Source organism: Cornus florida, unplaced genomic scaffold (genome assembly GCF_030987335.1).
Source record: "Cornus florida cultivar Cherokee Brave unplaced genomic scaffold, ASM3098733v1 CherokeeBrave_3.0.0_Hap2_Chr06, whole genome shotgun sequence".
NCBI lineage: Eukaryota > Viridiplantae > Streptophyta > Magnoliopsida > Cornales > Cornaceae > Cornus > Cornus florida.
In genome coordinates this window covers 74231719-74256211 of record NW_026775576.1, presented here as the reverse complement: position 1 = coordinate 74256211, position 24493 = coordinate 74231719, and the positions used below count along the sequence as shown (strand labels likewise).

The following is a 24493-nucleotide window of genomic DNA, read 5'->3' as shown; positions in this document are numbered from 1 at the left end:
AGAGGAAGCTAGGGTTTTGGCCGAGGGTTGAAAGGCCGGACCACAGAGGAAGGAGATGGTCTGCTTGTGGAATAGGATCAGAGCAGCAGACAGTTAAAGGTTTTAAACCGAAACCTTAAGAGGCAAGTTTTATTCTTACTCTCTCCCCCTGACAAAAAGTGATTAGTTATGAAAAATGAAAAATGTGGAAATGACTCAGTCCTTAAAGAAAGTTGTCAATCCCAAAAAAAGAGTCTCAAAAACCATTTTCAAGCACTCGATATGACACTAAGTGACGGGAAACCAAACACAGAAGAGAAAAGACAACGAAAAAAATTTATCCGTAAAATTTGAGCAAAAAGAAAAAGAATGAAAATGACCGGGTCATTACAACCTTCCCACCTTAAAGGGATTTCATCCCCGAAATTCAGCCCAACGAAACAAAAGGCGAAACAAGGATAACTACAAAGTACATCTTCGAGTATCCCACACAACATGCTATGAAAGTAATCCCAAAATTGAAAGACAACGTACAAACCAATGTCATTCGCACCCACATGCTCACGATAGGAAAACCTCTCAAAAGAAAAGTGACCTCACGGCCACACGACGAGTCAAAATCACACACAGAAGTAAGGTCAGACAAAGGAATAGAAGACAACAACAGTAAGCATTCCTCCTGGTGAACCATCATACCGATCCAAAAATAACCACCAAAAGAACTCGAAGATAATCACATATCAAATCAAGGTACTAAACAAGGACGAAGTGGCCAATACGAATAGCAACCAGAACCCGCCCATGACGTACTCAAATGTGTGGTAGCAATGATAGTACCTAGTGCCCGCCCATACTTACTCGTCAGTAAGGTAGCATCGACGGCAACTAGCACTCGCCCACAACACATAACTTTGTACGGTAGCATGACAGTATAAGGCACTTGTTCATAACCTGCCCCCACTAGTCCTACCCATAAAACCTCTCGATATAAATGACATCAATGTCGTGAATCATCATTACCAAAAGCACTACGGGAACCAGGCATCTTGTGAGAGTTGGGGTAGCAAATCCCAAAACTTTGACAACAATGTCATAGGCACCGCTACGCTTAAGGCCTTAAATCCTCAATACAACCAAACCAACAACTCCAACGCCTCAAAACACTCCTATTAACAACATCAATCAAGAATTCAAAGCCTGAAGAGCAAAACAACATCTCTAAAATCCCAAACATCATCCTGAAATAGATCAACTACAAGACTACTCATCGTAATCAAACATCGGATCAAAATCCCCATCACAGATAACTAAATCCTCGAAAAAATAAGTCCACCACATGGCACACACATCAAAATCTTGACTATCAAGGTTACATAATGAATCTCCCAAAACCGTGCTTGGCATTGCCAAGTTAAATCAAAATTCCTCAATTTCAATCCACAACCAATCACTGGAATTACGATTTCCCCAAAACTACGCCTAGCCATAACTAGGATGAGAAAACTTCATAAACAAGCCAAATCCAACAGCAATTCCCTAAAACCTTTCTTAAAAGTCAGTCACATACAATCTCCTAAACTAAAATAAGTCTCCAAAAGACATTTTCAAAAGAGCATCGAGCTCACCTCACGAATCAAACAAATCCTCAATGATATGGACACAAGTCCCCGTAAATTGATCTCACACCAATCGACTCACTTTGAGCATCACAACTCCGTTAACAACCACGACAAAACTCCCCAAGGGAAGACACGAAGGAAATGACCACCAGTCCTAAGAAAGACAACACCACGACTCCACCTCTGAAACAAAAGACAACAAGGTCAAAGACTTCGCCCCTTATATGGGAGTAAGTCGACCAAAATCCACCAAATCCTCACCAAGGACTCAAGACAACAATGGCGATCCTCACAGACCAACCAACCCCAAAACCGTGCACAAGGCGATGAAGAGAAGAGACTCACTCCTTCTGAATACCTAAACACGAACCAAGAAAAAGAAGAGAAACCCTATTCTCCCACAAGTGTCAACACGATGAACACTAAAATGGAGCATTCTTCCCACCTTAGAGAAGTAGATAGCTTAAGGCAAAACAAATGTGAAAACTCCTCTACAAGGAATCTCACAACGAAACCCTTACAGAAACCGGCATACAACTACGTGCGACCAAGGGAAACAAAAAGGGAAAACCAAACATGGAAGTCATGCATATGACAAGGAATACGATTACCAAATAAGTAAATCTATTCACATAGATAAAGTCAAGAGTACATGCGGCACGTCTCCACGTAAACACAAAAGCATGTCATTAAAGCACAGTAACAACATGACATCTCTAAACATATATGCAAGGCATGTTAATGTCATACAACAAGAAGATAAATGTGGATAGACCTCCACCTACTCATGCATCGCAATAACATAAATCATACTACTAACATGGTAGTAAACAAAACTGTAGAAGATAAAATGATGAAATAATGAACCCTATGGACATCGTGTCTTAGAGTGTCTAGGTAAAAGGAAAACAAGTCCTAGCTATAATCTGACTCCAAAAACCAATGTGACAACAACCTTTCTCAAAACAAACATGATCCCTCACCACAATGCTAAGACTCTAACAATCCATCGCCAAATCTAAAGGTGACACTATAAGTGACACTAACAATGCAATGCTCTTACCAACCCAAAACATTGATCAATCGACTCGACCACAAAAGCATCATCATGCAAGGAGAACTCAAAAAAAATGGAAACTATAGACATACCATCAACAACCAAATCAATCTCAAGAATTGTCCCTAAAACGACCATCAATCACTGACCAAAAGGACTACGCCTATCGGAACAAAAACCAACGCCGATTCCATCTGAACTGCACTCGTAGCTAGCCAGTACGGTAGCATGGCAGTGCCATGCACCCGCCCACAAACGTACCCGCCCATAAAAATTGCAATCTCAAAGGAACCTTCCAAAACAACAAAGGATCCTAAGAGGTCCATAACCTCATCATAGCCCAAAACCAACAAATCCAGCCCTACGGCTACACTCAATGACTCAACTCACGAGAACCTAAACAAAATATGTCTCTCCACCTACCTCAAAACCGATGCTAGATCAACAATGACCTAACTACAATGAAACTGTGACTACAATCACCATCAATCTTAAGTCATGCCTCAACGACCAATCCCGTGTCATGCCAAATATGCAAAACAGTTATGCATATACAAATATAACCTAGGATACATCATATGTCATACTCTTTACAATGGAATACAATCATATTAAACAAACGGCATACCACATGTAGCACGTAAACACATAAACATGTTATCAAACCAAAACATGTTATCATAAAGCATATAAACACGTAAAATAAAGCAACAAAAATATGCTATGCACCCAAAACCCATCGTCTAAGGTATTCAAACTTAGGAGCTTTGATACCACCTATGACGGCCTTGGATTTTCAAGTCAGTGCGTCCTGTGATGAACCGAAGATTGACCCGATAACGGATCCAAATGCGGAAGTAAGAAATAAAACAATGGTCTCCTAAGGCACAACACACCTCTAAGACACTTTGATGACCTTCCATGAGGTCGTGGAACTCAATGAGAACTGACGCGAAAGTAAAAGATCGAAAATATGACAAATAAGCCCCTAGGGGCAAAATAATCATTTTACATAGAAATGACATCCCTAGAATGTATATTATTCCTGACACACATCCATGACTTCCCGTGAAGTCACAGAACTCAAAAGAAAGTAACGGAAGGGAATTATAAGAAAACCGGACAAAAATAGCCCCAAGGGCAAAATGGTTATTTCTGAAAATATAGATTCAGATGCTACCAAGCACACTAATGGAAAGACAATGAAATATTAATCAAGATGGACTCAAGAATCGCATGATTCGGAGTCCGGACGAAGGAGAAACAACAAAACAAAGAAAAACGGACATACAAAGCAAAAAGGGTAAACTGGTAATTATATAGGAAGATCCGGGTGCAACCGAGTACACTGTTGGAAAGACAGCAAAAAAAATAATCAAGTTCAAAAAAATTTTTACTTGATTTGGAGTCCGAACGAGGGAGAAAGGTCAAAAACAAAAAGAGGGTCATGACAGCTACAGTGCTGCCGACCCACTGCTGCTGCAACTGAGAGTAAAAACAGGCATCTAAACGGACTTTTTTGAAAAAAACTCAAAGAAGAAACCCCCCCCCCCCCCCCTAAAATTAAGTTTTCTACCCGAAAACTAGAACGGAAACTAAAAAAAAAGGTATTACAAAATGCCCAAAATGCCCCCAAGAAAATCAGGTCAAAAGGGTAAAAATCCTTCCCTTGTTGCCCAAGGAAAGGAAATAGGGCTTCAGGAGGTTTTTAAATTGCCTAAATTGAAAATGCAATCTTACAATACACCCATAAGACCCCCAGAAGTTTTGGATCGGTCGTCACACTTTTCAAAAAAAAAAAGTCAATGAATAGTACCAAGTACACTTGTATTAAAAATTAGCAAAAACCTGGCAACAAGGATTTTTCAGAAAAAAATGGGTTTTTGAGGGCCAAGATGACGTTTTCTGGAAAAACACAAAGAAAAACCCCCACCGAAATCGAGTTTTCTACCCGACATTGCGGGCGAAATGAAAAAAAACACATTATAAAATACCCGAAATGCCCCTGGAATAGAATAGGGTAAAAACTCAAAAAAATGCTACCTTAAGTTTTTATTTCATCAAGAAGGGTATTGTTTGCCAAATTGAACATGTAAGTATATGTGATATTATAAGGTAGACGTACTACAATGTCCTACGGCCTTATGGCATGTTGTATGTAAAATGTGACCCTTCAATGCATGAAATTTCCTAACTTCCATAAGTAACAATAAAGTTAAAATTTTGCATACATATCATATAAGTGTTTTTACCCTTGGCGTTATTATATACAAGTCAAACACATTGCATAGAGTGTACTTATGTACACTTTACATATATGGAATCAAAGATACAAGTTTTGATATACAAGGCTACAAAATGACATTTCATGCTAACATTTGCATAAGATGGAAATTTAAAAGTTACAAGTCATCCAAGGAATGATAAGCATCACGAACCAAGCCTTCATACCGAAACAAATCCCCAGTAACTTCGGGGTGAGTAACATAAAGCTACTCGTAGGAAATGAGCATGCATAGACCTAACATTTTACAATAATATTACCTTAAGGTGAAATAGGTCAAAGGGGCTCATGCTACCTAACATCTATGTCAAAGTGAGACTCGGGGAGCATCCTAAGTTAACCTAGAGCATTTCTAGCATAAACTACAATATTTATGCAATTAAACGATATAGAAGCATACTATACAACGCAACAAGACATAGATTCTCAAAGTTATCAACTTGAAATCTAGAATACGAAAACAACTAAAGTGGGTCATGCCACCTAACGTCTATGTTCAAAATGAATCTATAGGATCGTTCATAAGCCACATTAGAACAATAAAACGCAAATCGCAATATCGATGCAATTTAACTAACATTGGAACTTCCAATACAACACATAAAGCATGATTTCTCAAAGTTAACATCTTGAAACTCAAAATGGGAAATCAATTAAGGAACAACCAGTTACGATATCATCTAGTTATCAGCTTGAAATTAAATGCGAAATCAAGCAAAGTGGACACTTGGACGTCACGCCAGATCAGACCGACACCATAGTTACTTTAGGGTTACTAGCCCATGGGTAACCTCTCTATGTGCGCACTAGACTATAGAGGGACAATCCCCCATACTAGAAGTATGTCCTAGCCGTAGCCAAACAACAACATCCCCAAGTTTCCAAAATCAACAAGTTGTGGAACAACGTATATATCAACATGTATATACAAGATAATCAACTATCTACCACGCACAACCAAATTTGGAAACACATACAATACATGCTCTAAGTCCACAACTACTATGGCATGACAAATGTCGAATCTTCAGCGTGCGATTCGTTACACGCTATAACAATGTTACTCAATATTGAAAATGTAAACTCATTAATCTAAATATAATAACAATGTTATCCAATGCTCAAAATGTAACCAAGTGAATGTACAACAAGTCCAAGTCCATTATTTAAACATAAAAACAACTTCCAAAACACGATTAAATCCATGGAGCAATTAGATAGAATTTAATTGAATAAAATAATTAAATTCTCTAGATTTCAAAACAATTACAAATGGCTTCAATTTAATACATATCAAAGATAATATTAAGGTCATTACAATTATCATATCAATACTTTAATTAAAGCCATGAATAGTAAAACAAAAATTAATTAAATAAAAATAATAAATTTCTCTTGATTTCAATATTCATCCAAATATTCCCAATTTAATATATATTAAAGAATATATTAAGTTCATCACTAATATCAAGTCAAGGCCTAACTAAATACCAAGTCGTTAATTAATTCTACACAATATACAACTATGTGAATTAAATTTTTAACTAATGACTAATTAAATTAAATCCTAGATTTCATGCATAAATATAACATAAGCATCAAAAATAATAATTCATATACCACATAAACCTATAATCATCCCCTACCTCAATTGGAATGAAAATCTTAATTACCACCGAAATGAAATCACCCCAAATTTTTGGTTCACAAGACAGATTTTTCAACTTGTTACCTTCAACTTGGAAAATTCGTAAAAAATTCAATTCTAATCCAAATTGTATGAATCCAAAGCCCAATGAAAGCTTAAACACTTTAATTTGATAATATCAATTTAGTTTAACAAAATATTTTCCCAATTGAAACAGTTTTGACCCACAACTTCGAAACAAATTCTGCCTAAAAAACACATTTTCAGCCTGTAGCTTCCAACTTTGAAAATTCATGAAAAATTCATTTGACATCCAAATTGGGAAAACTTAATTTATTTTGGAATTAAACATATGAGAGTGTAAAATTGGAAATTTAAGCCATGATCTAATGTCAAAAGGTTAATGAAATAAATCATCTAAAAATATATTTTCCAACTGCAATAAAAACATGGACAGCAGATAGTTTTGGATTTTTAATAAAATTTAGACATGCTCTAAAATCGTGAAAAAATTCTGAGTAGTGTAAGACCCATGGGGGAAGATCCAATAAAAATTTCAAGGAAATTGAAGTAACACAGCTCCATATAAAAATTCATTTCCGGACCAGATAGGGGAAAGATTTAAATTTCTAGCAACTAGCTTGCAACATCATAATAATTCATAACTAATTCACTTTAAATCCAAATTACATGAAACCAAAACTAAATGGAAGCTAATTGATTAAATTTTCATGGTTTCTATTTATTTTGACAAGATTAATTTCAAGTTACAACAGTTTAAGGGTAGAATATAAGTCCATCTCTTCTATGCATGTAAATCACTCAATAATGACATAAAAATACTTCAAAATCATAAATCAATAGGTCATCACACTCATACCTCAAAGAAAGTAAAACCCCCTACCTCACTAGAGAATTGAATCTCTAGATACCAAAGCAAAACTATGAGTTAGGCTAAATCCTTCAAGGGTTTTATAAAGAAGGATGAAAGGAAGCTTTTCTCTCCTAAGCTTAAGATCAAAGGATGAGTGGAAGGGGCAAAAAGTGAGTTCACAAGCTTAAGCATCAAGCTCCTCTAATGGTGGCTAGGGTTTTCGCTGAGGGAGGAAATGAAACAATGAAATGAAATGTGAGTGGAGGAATTAGAAATCCTACACACATAAGTCTTGATCAGTTGCACAAAAACCCCTCTTTAAAACTATAATCCCAAAGTGGCCTAAAAATAATTGCAAGAGTTAATTTGGAGTATACACTTGTCACTCATCCAAGCATCCATTGTGGGCTTAATCCTAAGCCTACACTTGTCAACCATCCAAGCCAACAAGTGCACCTATTCTAGGTCAACAAGTGGTTCAATCTCCACCCTCCACATGTCATCATCCAAGGCATCAAAGTGTCCCCACACAAATGCCAACAAGTGGACCAATGAGAATGTGACACTTGTCACACTTTTCAGAAATTGCAAAAAGGTCCTTTTTGAAAATATCTTCCAAATTAAATTGTAAAATGGTCCCTATGACGAAAAATAATTACTTTATATAATTACACTAAAATCCCATAAGTTTAAGAAAATTACCAAAAGATATGCATCCATGCCCTTTACAAGAAAAGTAAACATTTAGCATACTTTTATACAAAAGTAAAAATGTAGATATCATAGAAATTAAATATCATGGATGCATGCAAAGCCGGATTCAAATTCGAGGGCAAAAAGTGAGGTTATGTAACGAAAAAGGAAACCGGGAAAAGACAAAAAGTGAATAGTGACAAAAAATGAAAAATGTGGAAATGACTCGGTCCTTAAAGGAAGTTGTCAATCCCAAGAATAGAGTCTCAGAAACCATTCCTGAGCACTCGATATGACACAAAGTGACGGGAAACCAAACACAAAAAAATTTATCCCTAAAATTTGAGCAAAAAGAAAAGGAATGAAAATGACCGGGTCATTACAATACATACTAGCATTCATCATGCATACATTGGGTAGATGATGTGTGTAATAGGATGAAATGTGAGAATGAAGAGATTTCAATTAAGTGAAGTTATGATGGACGGAAGACAAGCAGTGCTCGTGTTTCCGAGATTTTGGTAGCTAAGCCCCAAATGGTTGGATGAGCGGTGGTCTCACACCAGGGATAGTTGACCAGTATTCCAAATGGTGGAGAAGCGGTAGACTTGTGCTATTTGGAGTTAGAGGCCTCTATTGTGGACTTGTGTAGTGAGATGGATTAGTTGAGAAAGTGTTATTGTGTGTATGATGAGATCATGGGATTGATTCGGGTTGGTATAAGCATTGATTGCATTGTTAGATTTGTGGTGGAATAGTGTGTGTGAATGTGGTTAAGTTGATACTTATATATTGTTGCTAATGCCGTGTCTTGTTGATTCCGTTATTTCCCACGTAATAGCATGATCCTCTTGCCTTATTCTCCCTCTTCTATATGTGTTTATTCACATGACTTTAAGAGTCATACTTTAGGCATACTCTACTGAGCGGTGGTGCTCACCCCTATACTTTAAACATTTTCAGGTATTGAAGTGATGCAGAGGATGATACGCCTTCACCTACTTAAACATAATTAGGAGATCATGTTTTATTGTCTCATGTATTTAAATTCAATATAGATTAATTTGTATCGATGTATTAATGATGTAATTGATCAACAATGACGTTTAGATGCTATATTATCTACGCATATAAATGTTTTGGGACAGGTTTGGCTGGGTTCAGTCTAATCAATCGGATTTGAATCCGATCGATCTAATTTTCCTATACTTAGAATATTTTAAAATATCTCCAGAATCTGCTTTCAGTCCGATCAATCGGATTTCAATCCGATCAATAAGATTTTCCCAGACTTAGAAAATTTTGAAATTGTCATAATCGCTTGGATTGACCAGAGTTCAAACAACCATAATTTGGTTATTTCAAACCCGAATTAAGCCATTCTTGAGTCTAGATTGATGCATTTTGAGCCAACTTTCCATTGGCATCAACCTAATTTTATAATTTTAACTTTAAATGATTATTTTACCCCTCGTGAGCCTAGGGTTCAGGCATGAACCCGAAGTCAGATTTACAATTCTTTAAAAATCCAATAGGGTTATAATGACTAGTATGACTGCTTTATGACTTCTAACTCATAGTAAGGTGCATAATGGTCATTTTTCCCTTAATTAACCTTGGGTTCGGGTAAGAACCCGAATAGCGATTCGGACCTTCGGGTTCGGGTCATTACAATAGGACATGATTTGCTTGACTTTCATTACTTATGTGCGTATGAGAATTGCAATATGTGCACATTGGATATATGACTTATATTGTGGATTGGTTGATGACTTTGGGAGATACTTGGGACAATTGTCACTTTGAGAATGCTAGTGCACGACGCTAGAGGGCTAAATCAAGGTTTTTCCAACTTTATAATGGTCATCAGTTTTGTCGCGTGCGGTTTAGAAAACCGAGAATGACTGATTTGTCAGTTCATGCAGTAGGTATGACCGGTAGTGTGTGTGCGTCCAAACTATATTCGCCCGAATCCGTTACGCCACGATCGCGACTGCGAACCATGCTCCAAAGTCGACACTCATTTCAAGATTATTCCAACATTTTTCCCATTTTCAAAGGTAATCTATCTCCGGCTCATGTATACCAAATTGTTTTTTTTTTTAGTTAAAAACATATACCAAATTGTTGTTTCATGTTGAAATTCATTAACAAACCGAGCAGAAGTTTTAGCCCTCACTGATTTATATTTTTTTATTTTTTATTTTTTCTTTAAAATGCCCCAGTCAATTTTGAAAATACCCTACTATATATCCTTATCTCCACTCATTATTTTTTTTTTATTTTTTTTTTTTGAGTCTAAACGATGATACAGTAATCGGTTCTCTTTCTTTCCCTCTCTCACGCACAATCAATTATTTAAAATATCCCACCATATTTTTTTGCCCTTAGAAGGGGATCCACCTATGTTTGTGGTCAGCCTTCACAATTGACGTTATCTTTATTCATATTAGGTACCTAAAATTTTGCTAAAATTATAATAAAGCTCCTAAATTATTTAGAATACATACTAGTCACACTCACTAAAATTTTCTTTATTTATATAACATACCTAATTTTTTTCTAATATATTAGCTTGGCTATTATCGAAATAGAAAAAACAAAAATAAAGATGACTAGGCAAAATGAGATGTTTTATTTATTAAGCAAGATCATCCAAAGGATTTGCCATGTAAAGATCGATAACTAGGCAAAAAAACAAAACGCGAAAAATCAAACATTTAATATAACAATCTGGCAAACAAGAAACAGAAAGTCCAAATGCTACCAACGCTAATGATCGATGATAAATAGGGTAATATTCAGATTATTATTAATTCATACTTAGTTGTAATTTGCTCTTTAATTAATACAATACGAGTACTCCGTAATCAGACAAGTTAAACAAGACACAAAACAGCATCCAAAATGCTACTAAGGGAAATCGTGAGCTTCAAATAGCTAGTATAAATTACACGCCAAGAACCGTGAAAAGTATTCGATCAGTGAGTACAGATTAATGGATTCAAAAGTAGAAAATGGAGGTGTGAATGGTGATGATAAGGGGTGGAGTTGGGGAAGCTCTAAACCTGTACCCAGTATCCAAGAAATAGTAAGAAATGATTCTCAGAGTGTTCCTGAAAGGTACATACAAAATCAAGAAAACAGACCTCTACATTCTGAAACAAGTCCAGTTTCATCTGAAATCCCAATCATAAATCTCTCTTTGCTTGATAATGGAGATGAAAATGAGCGAAAAAGATTGGACTCCGCTTGCAAGGAGTGGGGTTTCTTCCAGGTATTTCTCATCATCACTTTCTAATTTGATTGAGCATATATCTATATATCTACTTTGACATTATTAATATCTCATATATATATATATATATATATATATATATAAACACACATCTTTTAATATATAATTGGTAGATAACAAACCACGGGGTGACGGACAAGGTGCTGCATAAAATGAAGGCTGCTGTGACAGCGTTTTTCGATCTCCCTTTGGTAGAGAAAAAGAAGTACGCAAAGGCAGCAAACGATCTTCAAGGATATGGCCAAATCTATGTAGTCTCAGATGAGCAAAAACTGGATTGGAATGACATGATTTTGTTGATGACATTACCAACAAACTGCAGGAATATGAAGTACTGGCCAACCACTATTCCAGGTTTCAAGTATGTTTCTTCGCTTCTCTAAACAAATAATACAAATATTAATTAGTTATCTAACTACATAATTGGAAGAGATGGATTTATGAGAAATATATAGATAAAACGCAATAAAAAACAAAAAGACTGAAAAAACATAACAATGATACAATTTAATTTTTTTTGTTTTTTTTTCACTGGATGACAGAGAAGCAGTTGAAGAGTACTCCATAGAAATGCAGACACTGACTAACCAGATCTTTGCCAATTTATCATTGGTAATGGGCATGGAAAAAGAGAGTCTACAAAAGTATCATGGCGAAATGATACAATCACTACGACTTAACTACTACCCAACTTGCTCAAATCCTGATTTAGTCATTGGCATTAGTCCACATTCTGATGAGAGCTCCATTACCTTACTTCTGCAAGATGATGACATTTCCGGCCTCCAAATTAAGCATGAGGGAGAATGGGTTGTAGTAGATCCGATTCCAAAAGCAATAGTTGTGAACATAGGCGACGCCATGGAGGTACACTCTAAACAAAATTTGATAGGATTTTTTTTTTTTTTTTTTTTTTTTAGGCTAAATTTATAAGCTTCTCGGTTTTGCAGGTGTGGAGCAATGGAATGTATAAAAGCATTGAGCACAGAGTCATTACAAATGAGAAGAAGGCTAGAATATCCATTGCAACCTTTGTTGTGCCAAACGAGGAAGTGGAAATTGGTCCACTGGAAGCAGTGGTAGATGATGATCACCCAAGACTGTACAGAACTGTTAAGTACGCTGATTACATTAAACACACAGTGTCAACGAAACAGGACGGAAAAGCTCAAACCGACTATCTCAAGACACACAATGTGTAGTTGTATCAGTACTATTTTATCTATTTTACATAAATGTATTGCGCTGTGACTCTACCAAAACAATTTAAAATTTCTATATATATATATATATATATATATATATATATATATAAAGGATATTGTTATTAATAAAGATGTGGGATTCACATAATAAATAATTTGCTTGCATTATATGAGACTAATTGTGTGAATGTCAGAAGAGGAAAAATAATGCTCGTTGGTGTATAGGCTGTATAGGCTGTGAATTGTGAACAGAAGTGAGGAACTTTGGATTCCTATCAAGCGTGAGCTTATCTCTTTTTAAAAATATAAAAAAATAAAATTAATATTCATTTGATCAACAACTCCAACCAAATGGAAGAACAACATAGTGTTGTTGTTTCAAGAAAAAGAAAAAAAGTTCTTTTTTTCTTTTTGTTCTCTCCACACATAAAGTTATCTTGCTAGATTTATGAAGAGCTGCGAGAACCCTTATATAATTTGACAATAAACAAAAAGGCTGCAAAAAAAACATAACAATGATAACACCATCAACAGAAACTCATATTTTGGAATAGAAATAATTAGACTGATGAATACGCAAGGGAGATTTAATAATCAGTGAGTCAAATAAGAGTTTCGGTTTTTATTTATAAACGTTTTCAGAAGCTACCAACAAGTAATTTTAGAAAAATATTTTCAACACTTCTGCCAAATACCAAAAAATAAAAAATATATATATATATTTTACATGAAAAAAGTATTACTTGTGCCCAAACAAAAGGAAATAAACTGAACTAAAAAGAAGAGAGGTTATATGCTCTATCAGTAGAAATTTAATTTGATCTCTAAACATGCTCCACAGAAATGCGGACACTGACCACCCAGATATTTGCTAATTCATCACTGTGAATGGCCGGGCATGAAAAGAGAATGTCTTCAAGGCCAGATTTAGTGATTGGTGTTAGTCCACATTATGATGCTAGCTCCATAACATTACTCCTGCAAGATGATGACATCGCTGGCCTCCAAATTAAGCATGAGGTAGGATGGGTGCCAGTAAAACCGGTTCCAAACGCAATAGTTGTGAACGTAAGCGACGCTACTGAGGTACCTCTAAACAAAATTTGATCGGATTTATACCTTATTTTTTTCGAGGGTAAATGTATAAGCTTCTTGGTTTTCGCAGGTGTGGAGCAATGGAATGTATAAAACCTTTGCAACACTAACACAAGATCCAGCACAGGACACTGACATAGAAGTCCCAGCGTCCAAATCCTGAAGGGAGTCACACCTTAGAAGCATAATAGTCTGCTTCATTCCAACTTATAAGAATAAAACAACAGAAGTTGATGTTCTCTATCTTCATAGAGAGACAGAATAATATTTTAATAAATATAACTCATGTTACAATTGTATGTTCATATACAAGGAGAGCAAAAGAATAGCCAAAGAAATAGGAATCTAATTAGATATACAAGGAAAACCAAAAGATTGGAAACTAATTAGATATACAAGGAAACTAATTAGATATATAAGGAAAGTTGACCACATATAGTTGTTAACACTCTCCCACACGTTGATCAAACTTATGCTTAATGTTGGCATTGCGAGCATAACACAAGTTTCCAAAGACTCGTAAATGTGTATAGCTTGGCTTGGAGTTAAATAAAATTTCTTAAGGTGATGCTCCAGACAATAGAGGCGAAGACATTTTGTTAATGAGGTAACCAATCGTAAGGATACTTTCACCCCAAAATTTGAGTGGTAAGTTGGCTTGAAAATGGAGGGCACGGGCCACTTCAAGAATGTGGCAGTGCATACTTTCAACGATGCCATTTTGTTGTGGTGTTCCAACACAACTCCGTTGGTGAATGATGCCATGTAGAGTGAAGAAAGTTAGCATATCACTTGAAAGAAATTCTGAACCATTATTAGATTGTATTTTTTGTATTGTGGGAAACAAAATAGTACCATTACCAGAGGAGATGGAATCAACCTGGGATCGAAATTAAGTTTTGACAAAGGCAAAGAAAGATTGTAACCAGTTTTTAGTTTCAGATTTCACATGCATAAGATAAACCCAAATGCATCTAGAAAAATCATCAACAATTGTCAAAAAAATAACTACATCCATTCAAAGAAGGTTGCATAAACGGACCCCATATATCACAATGTAGCAACTGAAAAAATTTATTAGTTAAAACTGAACTGGAAAGAAAGGGAAGCTGCCTCTGTTTAGCTTGAGGACAAATGTCACAAAAATGATTTTTTTGAACTAGACATATAAGGAAAGTCTTTAACCAATTTATCTAAAGAACAGAAAGAAATATGACCTAGCCTCCAATGCCAAATATCAAAAGAAGAAGGCGCGACAACCGCCAAAGCCGCCGATAATCCTTGATAATTATATAACCCCTCGTGGATACTCCCCTATCCAATCGTCCTCCTCGTTGATAGGTCCTGAAAGGAACAGAAAGTAGAAGAAAAAATTATTGTACAATTACTAGATTTCGAAAGTTGGCTCACAAATAACAAATTATATTTGAATGATGGAATATGGAATACATTCTCAAGTTTTAATGTGGGTGAAAGATTTATTGTCCCAATGTGAGCAATACGAGCAGTAGAGCCATCAGGTAATTGAACCAAGGATTGAGTATGGCACAATTTATAAAAAGAAAACAAAGTTAAAGATGAACACATATGATTGGTAGCTCCAGTATCAATAATCCAAACGGAAGTTGGTGGAATGGAGAGAGCAATACCTGCTAGATGAGAACTAGAGTTGATGTTACCTGTTGAAAGCATTGCTAGTAACTTATCATATTGCTCTAGTGTTATAATAGGAGGAGTCACCTTGTGCCTAGATTTAGTTGAAAGATTTGGAGATTCAAAATGCTTGGTAGGGTACCCAATAATCTTAAAACATCGCTCATTGGAATGATCATCATGCCCACAATACTCACAATGATATTTAGACTTGTAGGTAAATGAACATGGATGATTTCCACCGCCAAGGTGTGGGCGATTTCCACCAGTAACAATCCGATTAGGATTGCAGTTGTTCGATTTCGTTGCAGTATTGAGAGTAGCAGCATCCGGCACATGAGTCTACAGAGAATGTATTTCTTGTTGTTTTTCTCCTTGTCGAACAAGAAAACATCTTTGTTACACTTGGAAAGGGTTCCATCAACAAAATTTGGCTTCGAATTGCTACAAATCGGTCATGGAGACCTTGTAAAAATTTCATCACCCTATCTTGTTGGAGACAATTGGAAAAGGCCTTTCCACTCCCACAAGTACATGGTTGAAAGGCATAGAGGGAATTCAGTTCATCCCAAAGAGACTTGAATTTCGTGAAATAAGTCGAAACGAACAGGTTTTCTTGTTTGAGTGAAGAAATGGATTGTTTGAGTTGGTAAATTTTGGGGGCATTAGATTGTGAAAAACATTCTGAATCCATGATCCGACCAGATCATTACACCTTTCCTATAGAGAAACTTCATTAACTTTATCTGTGATACCCCTCGACTCCAAGACATGGGTTGATTAAGCCCAAGCCCAAAACCGAGGGAAAGTATCAAACAATTAAGGTAATAAACAAACATAATACAAAAAGAATTATGAATAAAGCTGAAAAGAAAACTAAATAATAAATCCTCCATTAAAAGTAATCCTATAGAATAATCCTCTAATAATTCAAATTCTCTGATACCAGTATCTATCTAGATTACAACTCGGTAATCCAACATGTGAACCCCTTATCCAAAACTCAACTAAAATAAATAAAGAAATCCAAATCCAAATACTAAAAGATAAAGAAGAATCCTATGTAGAGTCGGAAGAGTGAATAGACTGTCTCTGCTCAACACGAACAATCTCTAAATCTGGAACTGACGAACACCTGTAAAAATAATGGTGGGTTAGATCTACAAACAAGTTATAATCTACTACATTCTAAATAGAGATTCGATACACGTATACATCCTAGTTAATTCAATAATAGCTAAATAATCCGTATATATATATAGATACACACTAAAGGACTCTCACTGAACTATAAGGCGACCTCAACCTGAATAATAAGCAACATGCAAAATGCACATAAAGTGGACATGAGTACCTAGACCTAACAGGGTACACAACTATCCATTATATCCAGCTATGCATCCAAGGTATCTACGCTCCCTAACCACTGATCCTGAGACTCAAGCTCATATCTATACATATATAAAATCCATCATATCCAACATAAAAGTAAACTATCCAACCATATTATTTCAATGGCATGTCATCCAACTGGTCCGTGGCCTGACACGAAATAGGTAGGACTTCACTTATTAGTTAATCTGTCCTTAATATGCCCCCATATCCTAACAATGGTACATAAATCCATATAATCCATAATTAATGCAACCTAAATAATTATACATCAAAACAATCCATAATTAAGCATAATCAAAATCAGTTAATTACATGATCATATTATACTAACAACACATGATTAAAATCCTATACATATCATTGAAAATTGCTAAATTAAGTCTAAGCAATTATATTCTCCATTAACAACATGCAAATCAATTTAAATTCCATATTGTTTATACCCTTAGCATATTTATCTTAATCATGCATTCCAAATCCTCCATAAATCTATTTTAAACAATTTAAAAGATTTAATAATAAATCCAACACATACAAAAAATCATACAGTTTGTAAACACCAGAAAACCATCCCAGTGCCAAATCGGTCGACCGAAATCCTTTTACCGGTCTGCCGATTTAGCCCTATTGGTCGACTGAAACCCTATACTGGTCGGCCGATAGCCCTTCTTCGATCGGCCAAAATCCCGCAGCTGTTCATCTACTTCTTCTTTGTCTCAACGAACAAAACTCTTCAACCCTCCATTGTTGAAGGTTCAAAACTTCACATCAACGTCCCAGAATGTCCCAACAGCAATGATACATCATATAAATATGCTTTTAACATCATAGAACACAATTCATACATCAATTTATCAAAACATGAAAAATCTATATAAACCCATTAACATATAATCATAATTTGTAAATCTGATTTTAGCATGCAAAGGGCTTGATTAATTCAATTTAAACATCCTGAGATTAATCTAGACATGTATAGACCACGAAATCAAAGGAGAAGAATAGAATAGAACTTGTCTTAAGATTTTCGGATTGAAAATCTAAGCCTCCTTCTTCCTTAGTTTAGCCTCCTTCTTCCTTACCAAAACCTTGTTCTTTCTCTCTCTAATATTCTGTACGTGAATTGGGTTTTCTAACCCTTTCGCAGACTCCCAATACATACATACATATATATATAACTATAAAATCATATTCCCAATCCAACTTTACCTTAATTAAAATAAAGGAAAATAAAAAATAAAAAATAGAAAATACAAATATAAATATATACTAAGTCTGCTACATTAAAATATATATATACATATAAATCACAACAATACATATATATATACACACATTAGTAACTATCCATAATAATAATAATATTACTATTAATAATACTACAAATAATAATAATAAGGGTTAAGTGCAAAAAAACCCCTCTGAACTATTGGTCAATCAACAACAAACCCCCCTGAACTTCAAAATTTTCAAAAAACCCCCCTGAACTATAATTTTTGTTGCAAACAGCTCCATCCGGCGACCGGCCGGTTGAATTTCGCCGTTAAAACCATCACGTGCGGTCACATGATCACACAATATAAACTTAATTGCCATAATGCCCTTATGAATATAAAAGACTGTATTACCCCTTATTATGAACATTACACCCAAACACATTCTTAGTGTACTGTTACGCCTAATTACCCAAACACAGCCTTATCATTACACTGTTTATCTTCTTCGTTAATCACAGCCACAAGATTTCGCCGCTCCAACTACGGCAGCGTAAGCAGCAGCTCTCTCCCTCCCTCTATGTGTGTGTGTCTATATATATATATGTGTGTGTGTGCTTGTTCGGAGAATTAAAGATATCCAGAGGAAACATTTGCCGGATAAATAGTTGAATATGAAACAGAGGGATTGAAATCCAAACAAAACCCTCACCACTCCTCTCCGTCGATACCCTCACACTCCTCATCGGAACCGTAACTCAGCCGGCGATACACCTCCTTTTCACTCGTTGCTGAATTGATGGTTCAAATTAGACCCAATTGCTTGTTTTGCCAAACCCAAATCGAGAGCATGGTCTCGTCACCGAATTGATGTTCAAATTGAAACCCAATTAGATCGCCTTCGTTGTTCATCGTCGTCATCGCTGTGTCTAGTGCTTGTGGATTTTGACCCACCTGCTGAGGCCCAACCCGACTGGATTGCTGAGGGACCCTAATTTTAGAGTTTTTTGCGATGTGTGTTAGTATGTGTTTTTGTTTTACTATTTCAGTTTCTCTGATGTTAAAAGTAATAAGCTTCACAAGCTGATAACAGAGCAAGAGACAAACCCCAGAAGAGTCCAAACAATCTCTGCTGCTCTGAGGCTTTCGAAACCGCGACGAAGTTCTATTACAGCGTCAAGATCATTCTCTAGCTGTCCAACGTCGCGCCTCTTTGCTGCGCCGGAGAGGTTCTGGAGATGACCGAAGAGTACTTCGAGGGCAATCTCATCTAGGCATTGTTCAGAGATGCATTGATTTTCGGTCGCAGCTAGGGCTTCTTCAACCAATCCGTCGTTGTTTGGATGACCGGTGAACGAAAAAGCTAGAAAGACTGTGGATTTGTGATTCGTCGTAGTCTCGCCGATTTGCCTGGTCGCCAAATTTTAAAGCTGATATGGTGCTTCCAATTCTCAGTTAGGGAAGGTGGTGTTTGGATGTGACTGTATAACCCATGACTATATAACCCTTATTCATTTTGACAAAATTCCAAAATTAAATCCCTAAATCACACTAAATTATTTGAGTTTATATACAGAAGTGACGGCGATGGTGGAGTGATGGTAGTGGTTTATGTTGTTAAATTGGGTTTGACGGTGTGGTGGTGGTGTATGTTTTGGAGTGATGGTAGTGGGTTTGTGTGTGGTTAAATTGGGTTTGACGGTGGTGTATGTTCGGGGTGGTGCCACTGGGTTTGCGTGGTGGCGTACGTTTCACGTTGAGCGGCAGAGACGGTGTTGTTGGTGGGAGGTGAGGAGGTAATGGCCGACGACTAACCGCCATGGAAGTGGGAAGTTCTCTCTGGTTGGGAATATATATATATATATATATATATATATAAGTTCAAAACTACATCCTTTCATAACAAGGGTGAAATTGTCTTTTATCTTTTCCGGTCACTTTATGGAGTAAAATGCAACAAAAACATAGTTTATGGGGGTTTTTTGAGTTCATGGGGGTTTCTTGCAAAACCCCAATAGTTTAGGGGGGTTTTTTGCATTTAACCCTAATAATAATAATAAAATTATCCATATATACATATATCCCTATATATATATATATATAACCATTTAGACTCATATCCAAGTAATCCATGGGACCCAAATGGTTGGTCAATTACTACAATCCATATCTATCCTTTAAAAATGAAATAAAATAAAAATAAACAATTCAAATACAAATAAACACGTAGCATTCAAAACAATAAAAATACACATCATCATTTAGCATATAAAAAATCATATAATTAAATTTAAAATATCATTTAAACACATAATTAATTTAAATAAATAATTCAATTAAAAGCACATAAACAAATAGTAACGTAATCAAATAAATCAATTAATTAATTAAAAATGCAATAAAACAATTAAAAAAATTCTGAGACTATCATTTTAAAATTAGGGGTATTAAAACAATATTGTAATGATATGGTCGGATCATTTAAATATGGATTGGTTGAGTAGGTAAATTTTGGGGGCATCAGATTGCGAAAAACGTTCTGGACAAGTTAATCCATATAGTTCTCGCATTGTTAGCATATAAGATGCTGCTTCAAATTTCATCAGAGACCGAGTTCAGAATCCATGATCCGACCATATCATTACATGTGATGACCTTGTGGGCAGGTGTGCCGTGGGCGGGTGCGAGAGACACTGTCAGGCTACCACACTGACGAGTTACGGGTGCACAGTCCCACATCGCCTGGGTAGAGGAAAGGTGAAGTATTTATATGTAAGTGTGTCACTCCAATTGGTATAAGGACTTTTGGGGTGAAACCCAAGAGCAAAACCGTGCGGGCTCAGGCCCAAAGCGGACAATATCATACCATGTGGTGGAATCAGTCGTTACAAATGGTATCAAAGCCTGACCCAGCCGGAAGTGTGCCAACGGGGACGTCGAGCCTCCAAGGGGGGTGGATTGTGATGAACTTGTGGGCGGGTGTGCCGTGGGCGGGTGCGAGAGACACTGTCAGGCTACCACACTGGCGAGTTACGGGTGCACAGTCCTATATCGCCTGGGTAGAGGAAAGGTGAAGTGTTTATATGTAAGTGTGTCATTCCAATTGGTATAAGGCCTTTTGGGGTGAAATCCAAGAGCAAAACCGTGCGAGCTCAGGTCCAAAGCGAACAATATCATACCATGTGGTGGAGTGGGTCGTTACATTACACCCCTCCCATTGAGAAACTTCATTAGCGCGCTTTATCTGTATCAGGTCATTGGACGGAGCCATCCACAAACCCTATTTTATTTTTGGCTCGCAAAGCCATGGTGATTGGGCGGAGCCAAGATCCATAATTGTCATCATTTAAAGGAGGTGTTGTTGGATTATCAGAGCGGTGAATGTAGAAGGGATCTTCACCTAACATCTCTCCATTTTTGCCATTGCCGGCCATTGTGATGAGCAAGAAAAGATCGCAATTAAGAGAAGAAAAATAATAATAATAATAATAATCAAAGCTTTTCTAATACCATGATAAGAATAAAACAACGCCAGAAGTTGGTGTTCTTCATCTTCATGGAGAGACAAAGAATAATATTTTCATATATATAACTTATGTTATAATTGTATCGTCATATACAAGGAGAGCAAAAGAATAGCCAAAGAAATACGAATCTAATTATATATACAAGGAAGCTAATTAGATATTCAATGAAGGTTGACCACGTATAGCTGTTAACACCAACACTAATCCAAATTGGTGATTTGAAGAGAACATAAGGACGTACAGAGAGTGACAAAAGAAAGATATGAATAGAAATATCTATATCACTCGATAGCTCTTGGAGTACTCTTCTACAACTGCATTCTATAGTTCTCCCAAACATGTGTATGATATTTCATTAGCTAGATATCGGAGTATTCTAAAACCCTACTATAGAATTTTGTAATTTATTGTTAGGGCCTAAGACTCTAAATAGGTGAGAGTTCATGTGGGCATTCCACAACGCCAGCGGATGAATATTAAAGGTATTACAATAGAGATACATATAGAGAAGATAGTCAATTTTTTTTATAAAAAAAGAAAAATACTTAATTAATTATCCTATAATGTCTAATGAGACCTTCCCATAGAAATATCCGCTATATCATAGAAACGAAATTGGTTGAAGGATTTGCCATGTAAAGATCGATAACTAGGCAAAAACACAAAACACCCAAAAAAAAAAAAAAAACAAAACAAAACAAAACAAAACAAAACAAAAATAACAAAAAAAACAAACAAACAAACAAACAAAAATTTTGGCAGGATGAGAAGTTTTTTGCATTTAGTATAACAATCTGGCAAACAAGAAACAGAAAGTCCAAATGCTACCAATGGAAATATCTAATGATCGATGATAAATAGGGTAATATTCCCATTATTATTAATTCAATAATAATCATACTTAGTTGTAATTTGCTCTTTAATTAATATAATATTCCATAATCCGTCAAGTTAAACAAGACACAAATGACAAAACAGCATCCAAAATGCGCGCTACAAAGGGAAATCGTGAGGTTCAAATAGCTAGTATAAATTACACGCCAAGAACCGTGAAAAGTATTCAGTGGCTACAACAAATAATGGATTCAAAAGTAGAAAATGGAGGTGTGAATGATGATGATAAAGGGTGGAGTTGGGGAAGCTCTAGAACTGTACCCAGTGTCCAAGAAATAGTAAGAAATGATTCTCAGAGTGTTCCTGAAAGGTACATACAAAATCAAGAAAACAGACCTCTACATTCTGAAACAAGTCCAGTTTCATCTGAAATCCCAATCATAAATCTCTCTTTGCTTGATAATGGAGATGAAAATGAGCGAAAAAGATTGGACTCCGCTTGCAAGGAGTGGGGTTTCTTCCAGGTATTTCTCATCATCACTTTCTAATTTGATTGAGCATATATCTATATATCTACTTTGACATTATTAATATCTCATATATATATATATATACACACACACATATAAACACACATCTTTTAATATATAATTGGTAGATAACAAACCACGGCGTGACGGACAAGGTGCTGCATAAAATGAAGGCTGCTGTGACAGCGTTTTTCGATCTCCCTTTGGTAGAGAAAAAGAAGTACGCAAAGGCAGCAAATGATCTTCAAGGATATGGCCAAATCTATGTAGTCTCAGATGAGCAAAAACTGGATTGGAATGACATGATTATGTTGATGACATTACCAACTAACTGCAGGAATATGAAGTACTGGCCAACCACAATTCCAGGTTTCAAGTATGTTTCTTTGCTTCTCTAGCTAGCTCTCTAAACAAATAATACAAATATTAATTAGTTATCTAACTAGAAAATTGGAAGAGATGGATTTATGAGAAATATATAGAGAAAACTCAATAAAAATAAATAAATAAACTGATAACATAGTAATAAACCATCAATAGAAACACAGTTACATATCATGTCGATCAGTACAATATTTTTTTTTTTTTTTTTTTTACAGAGAAGCAGTTGAAGAGTACTCCATAGAAATGCAGACGCTGACTAACCAGATCTTTGCCAATTTATCATTGGCAATGGGCATGAAAAAAGAGAGTCTAGAAGAGTATCATGGGGAAATGAAACAGTCGGTACGACTTAACTACTACCCGACTTGCTCAAATCCTGATTTAGTCATTGGCATTAGTCCACATTCTGATGAGAGCTCCATAACCTTACTTCTGCAAGATGATGAGATTTCCGGCCTCCAAGTTAAGCATGAGGGAGGATGGGTTGTAGTAAAACCGATTCCAAACGCAATAGTTGTGAACATAGGCGACGCTATGGAGGTACCCCAGTAAACAAAATTTGATAGGATTTATACCATCTTCTTTATTTTGGAGGGTAAATTTATAAGCTTCTTGGTTTTGCAGGTGTGGAGCAATGGAATGTATAAAAGCATTGAGCACAGAGTTATTACAAATGAGAAGAAGGCAAGAATATCTGTTGCAACCTTCGTTGTGCCAAACGAAGAAGTGGAAATTGGTCCACTGGAAGCAGTGGTAGATGATGATCACCCAAGACTGTACAGAACTGTTAAATACGCTGATTACATTAAACACACTGTGACAAGGAAACAGGACGGAAAAGCTCAAACCGACTATCTCAAGACACACAATGTTTAGTTGTATCAGCTTTAACCAAAAAAAATGTTTAGTTGCATCAGTACTGTTTTATGGTCCTGCTTCCCGTAATCTATATATATATATATAGGATATTGTTATAAATAAAGATGCGGGATTCACATAATAAATAATTTGCTTGCATTATATGAGACTAATTGTGTGAATGTCAGAAGAGGAAAAGTAATGCTCGTTGGCGTATTGGCAGCATGTGCATTGTAAACAGAAATTAGGAACTTTGGATGCCTATCAAGCGTGAGCTCTCTCTTTTTAAAAATATTATATATATATATATATATATATATATATATATATATATATATATATATAT

General features: G+C 35.9%; 2 protein-coding genes across 2 annotated transcripts; both read left to right on the top strand.

The window, feature by feature from the left end:
- The first annotated feature begins 11152 nt into the window (after nucleotides 1-11152).
- Nucleotides 11153-12654, top strand: LOC132314350 (protein SRG1-like). The gene is made up of 4 exons (XM_059813225.1): nucleotides 11153-11431; nucleotides 11566-11813; nucleotides 11995-12319; nucleotides 12403-12654. The coding sequence occupies exons 1-4, from the start codon at nucleotides 11153-11155 to the stop codon at nucleotides 12652-12654; spliced, it is 1104 nt and encodes a 367-aa protein (XP_059669208.1).
- A 9966-nt stretch (nucleotides 12655-22620) lies between these two features.
- Nucleotides 22621-24165, top strand: LOC132314349 (protopine O-dealkylase-like). The gene is made up of 4 exons (XM_059813224.1): nucleotides 22621-22899; nucleotides 23034-23281; nucleotides 23505-23829; nucleotides 23914-24165. Exons 1-4 carry the CDS (start codon nucleotides 22621-22623, stop codon nucleotides 24163-24165), a joined length of 1104 nt encoding a protein of 367 aa, XP_059669207.1.
- The last annotated feature ends 328 nt before the right edge of the window (nucleotides 24166-24493 follow it).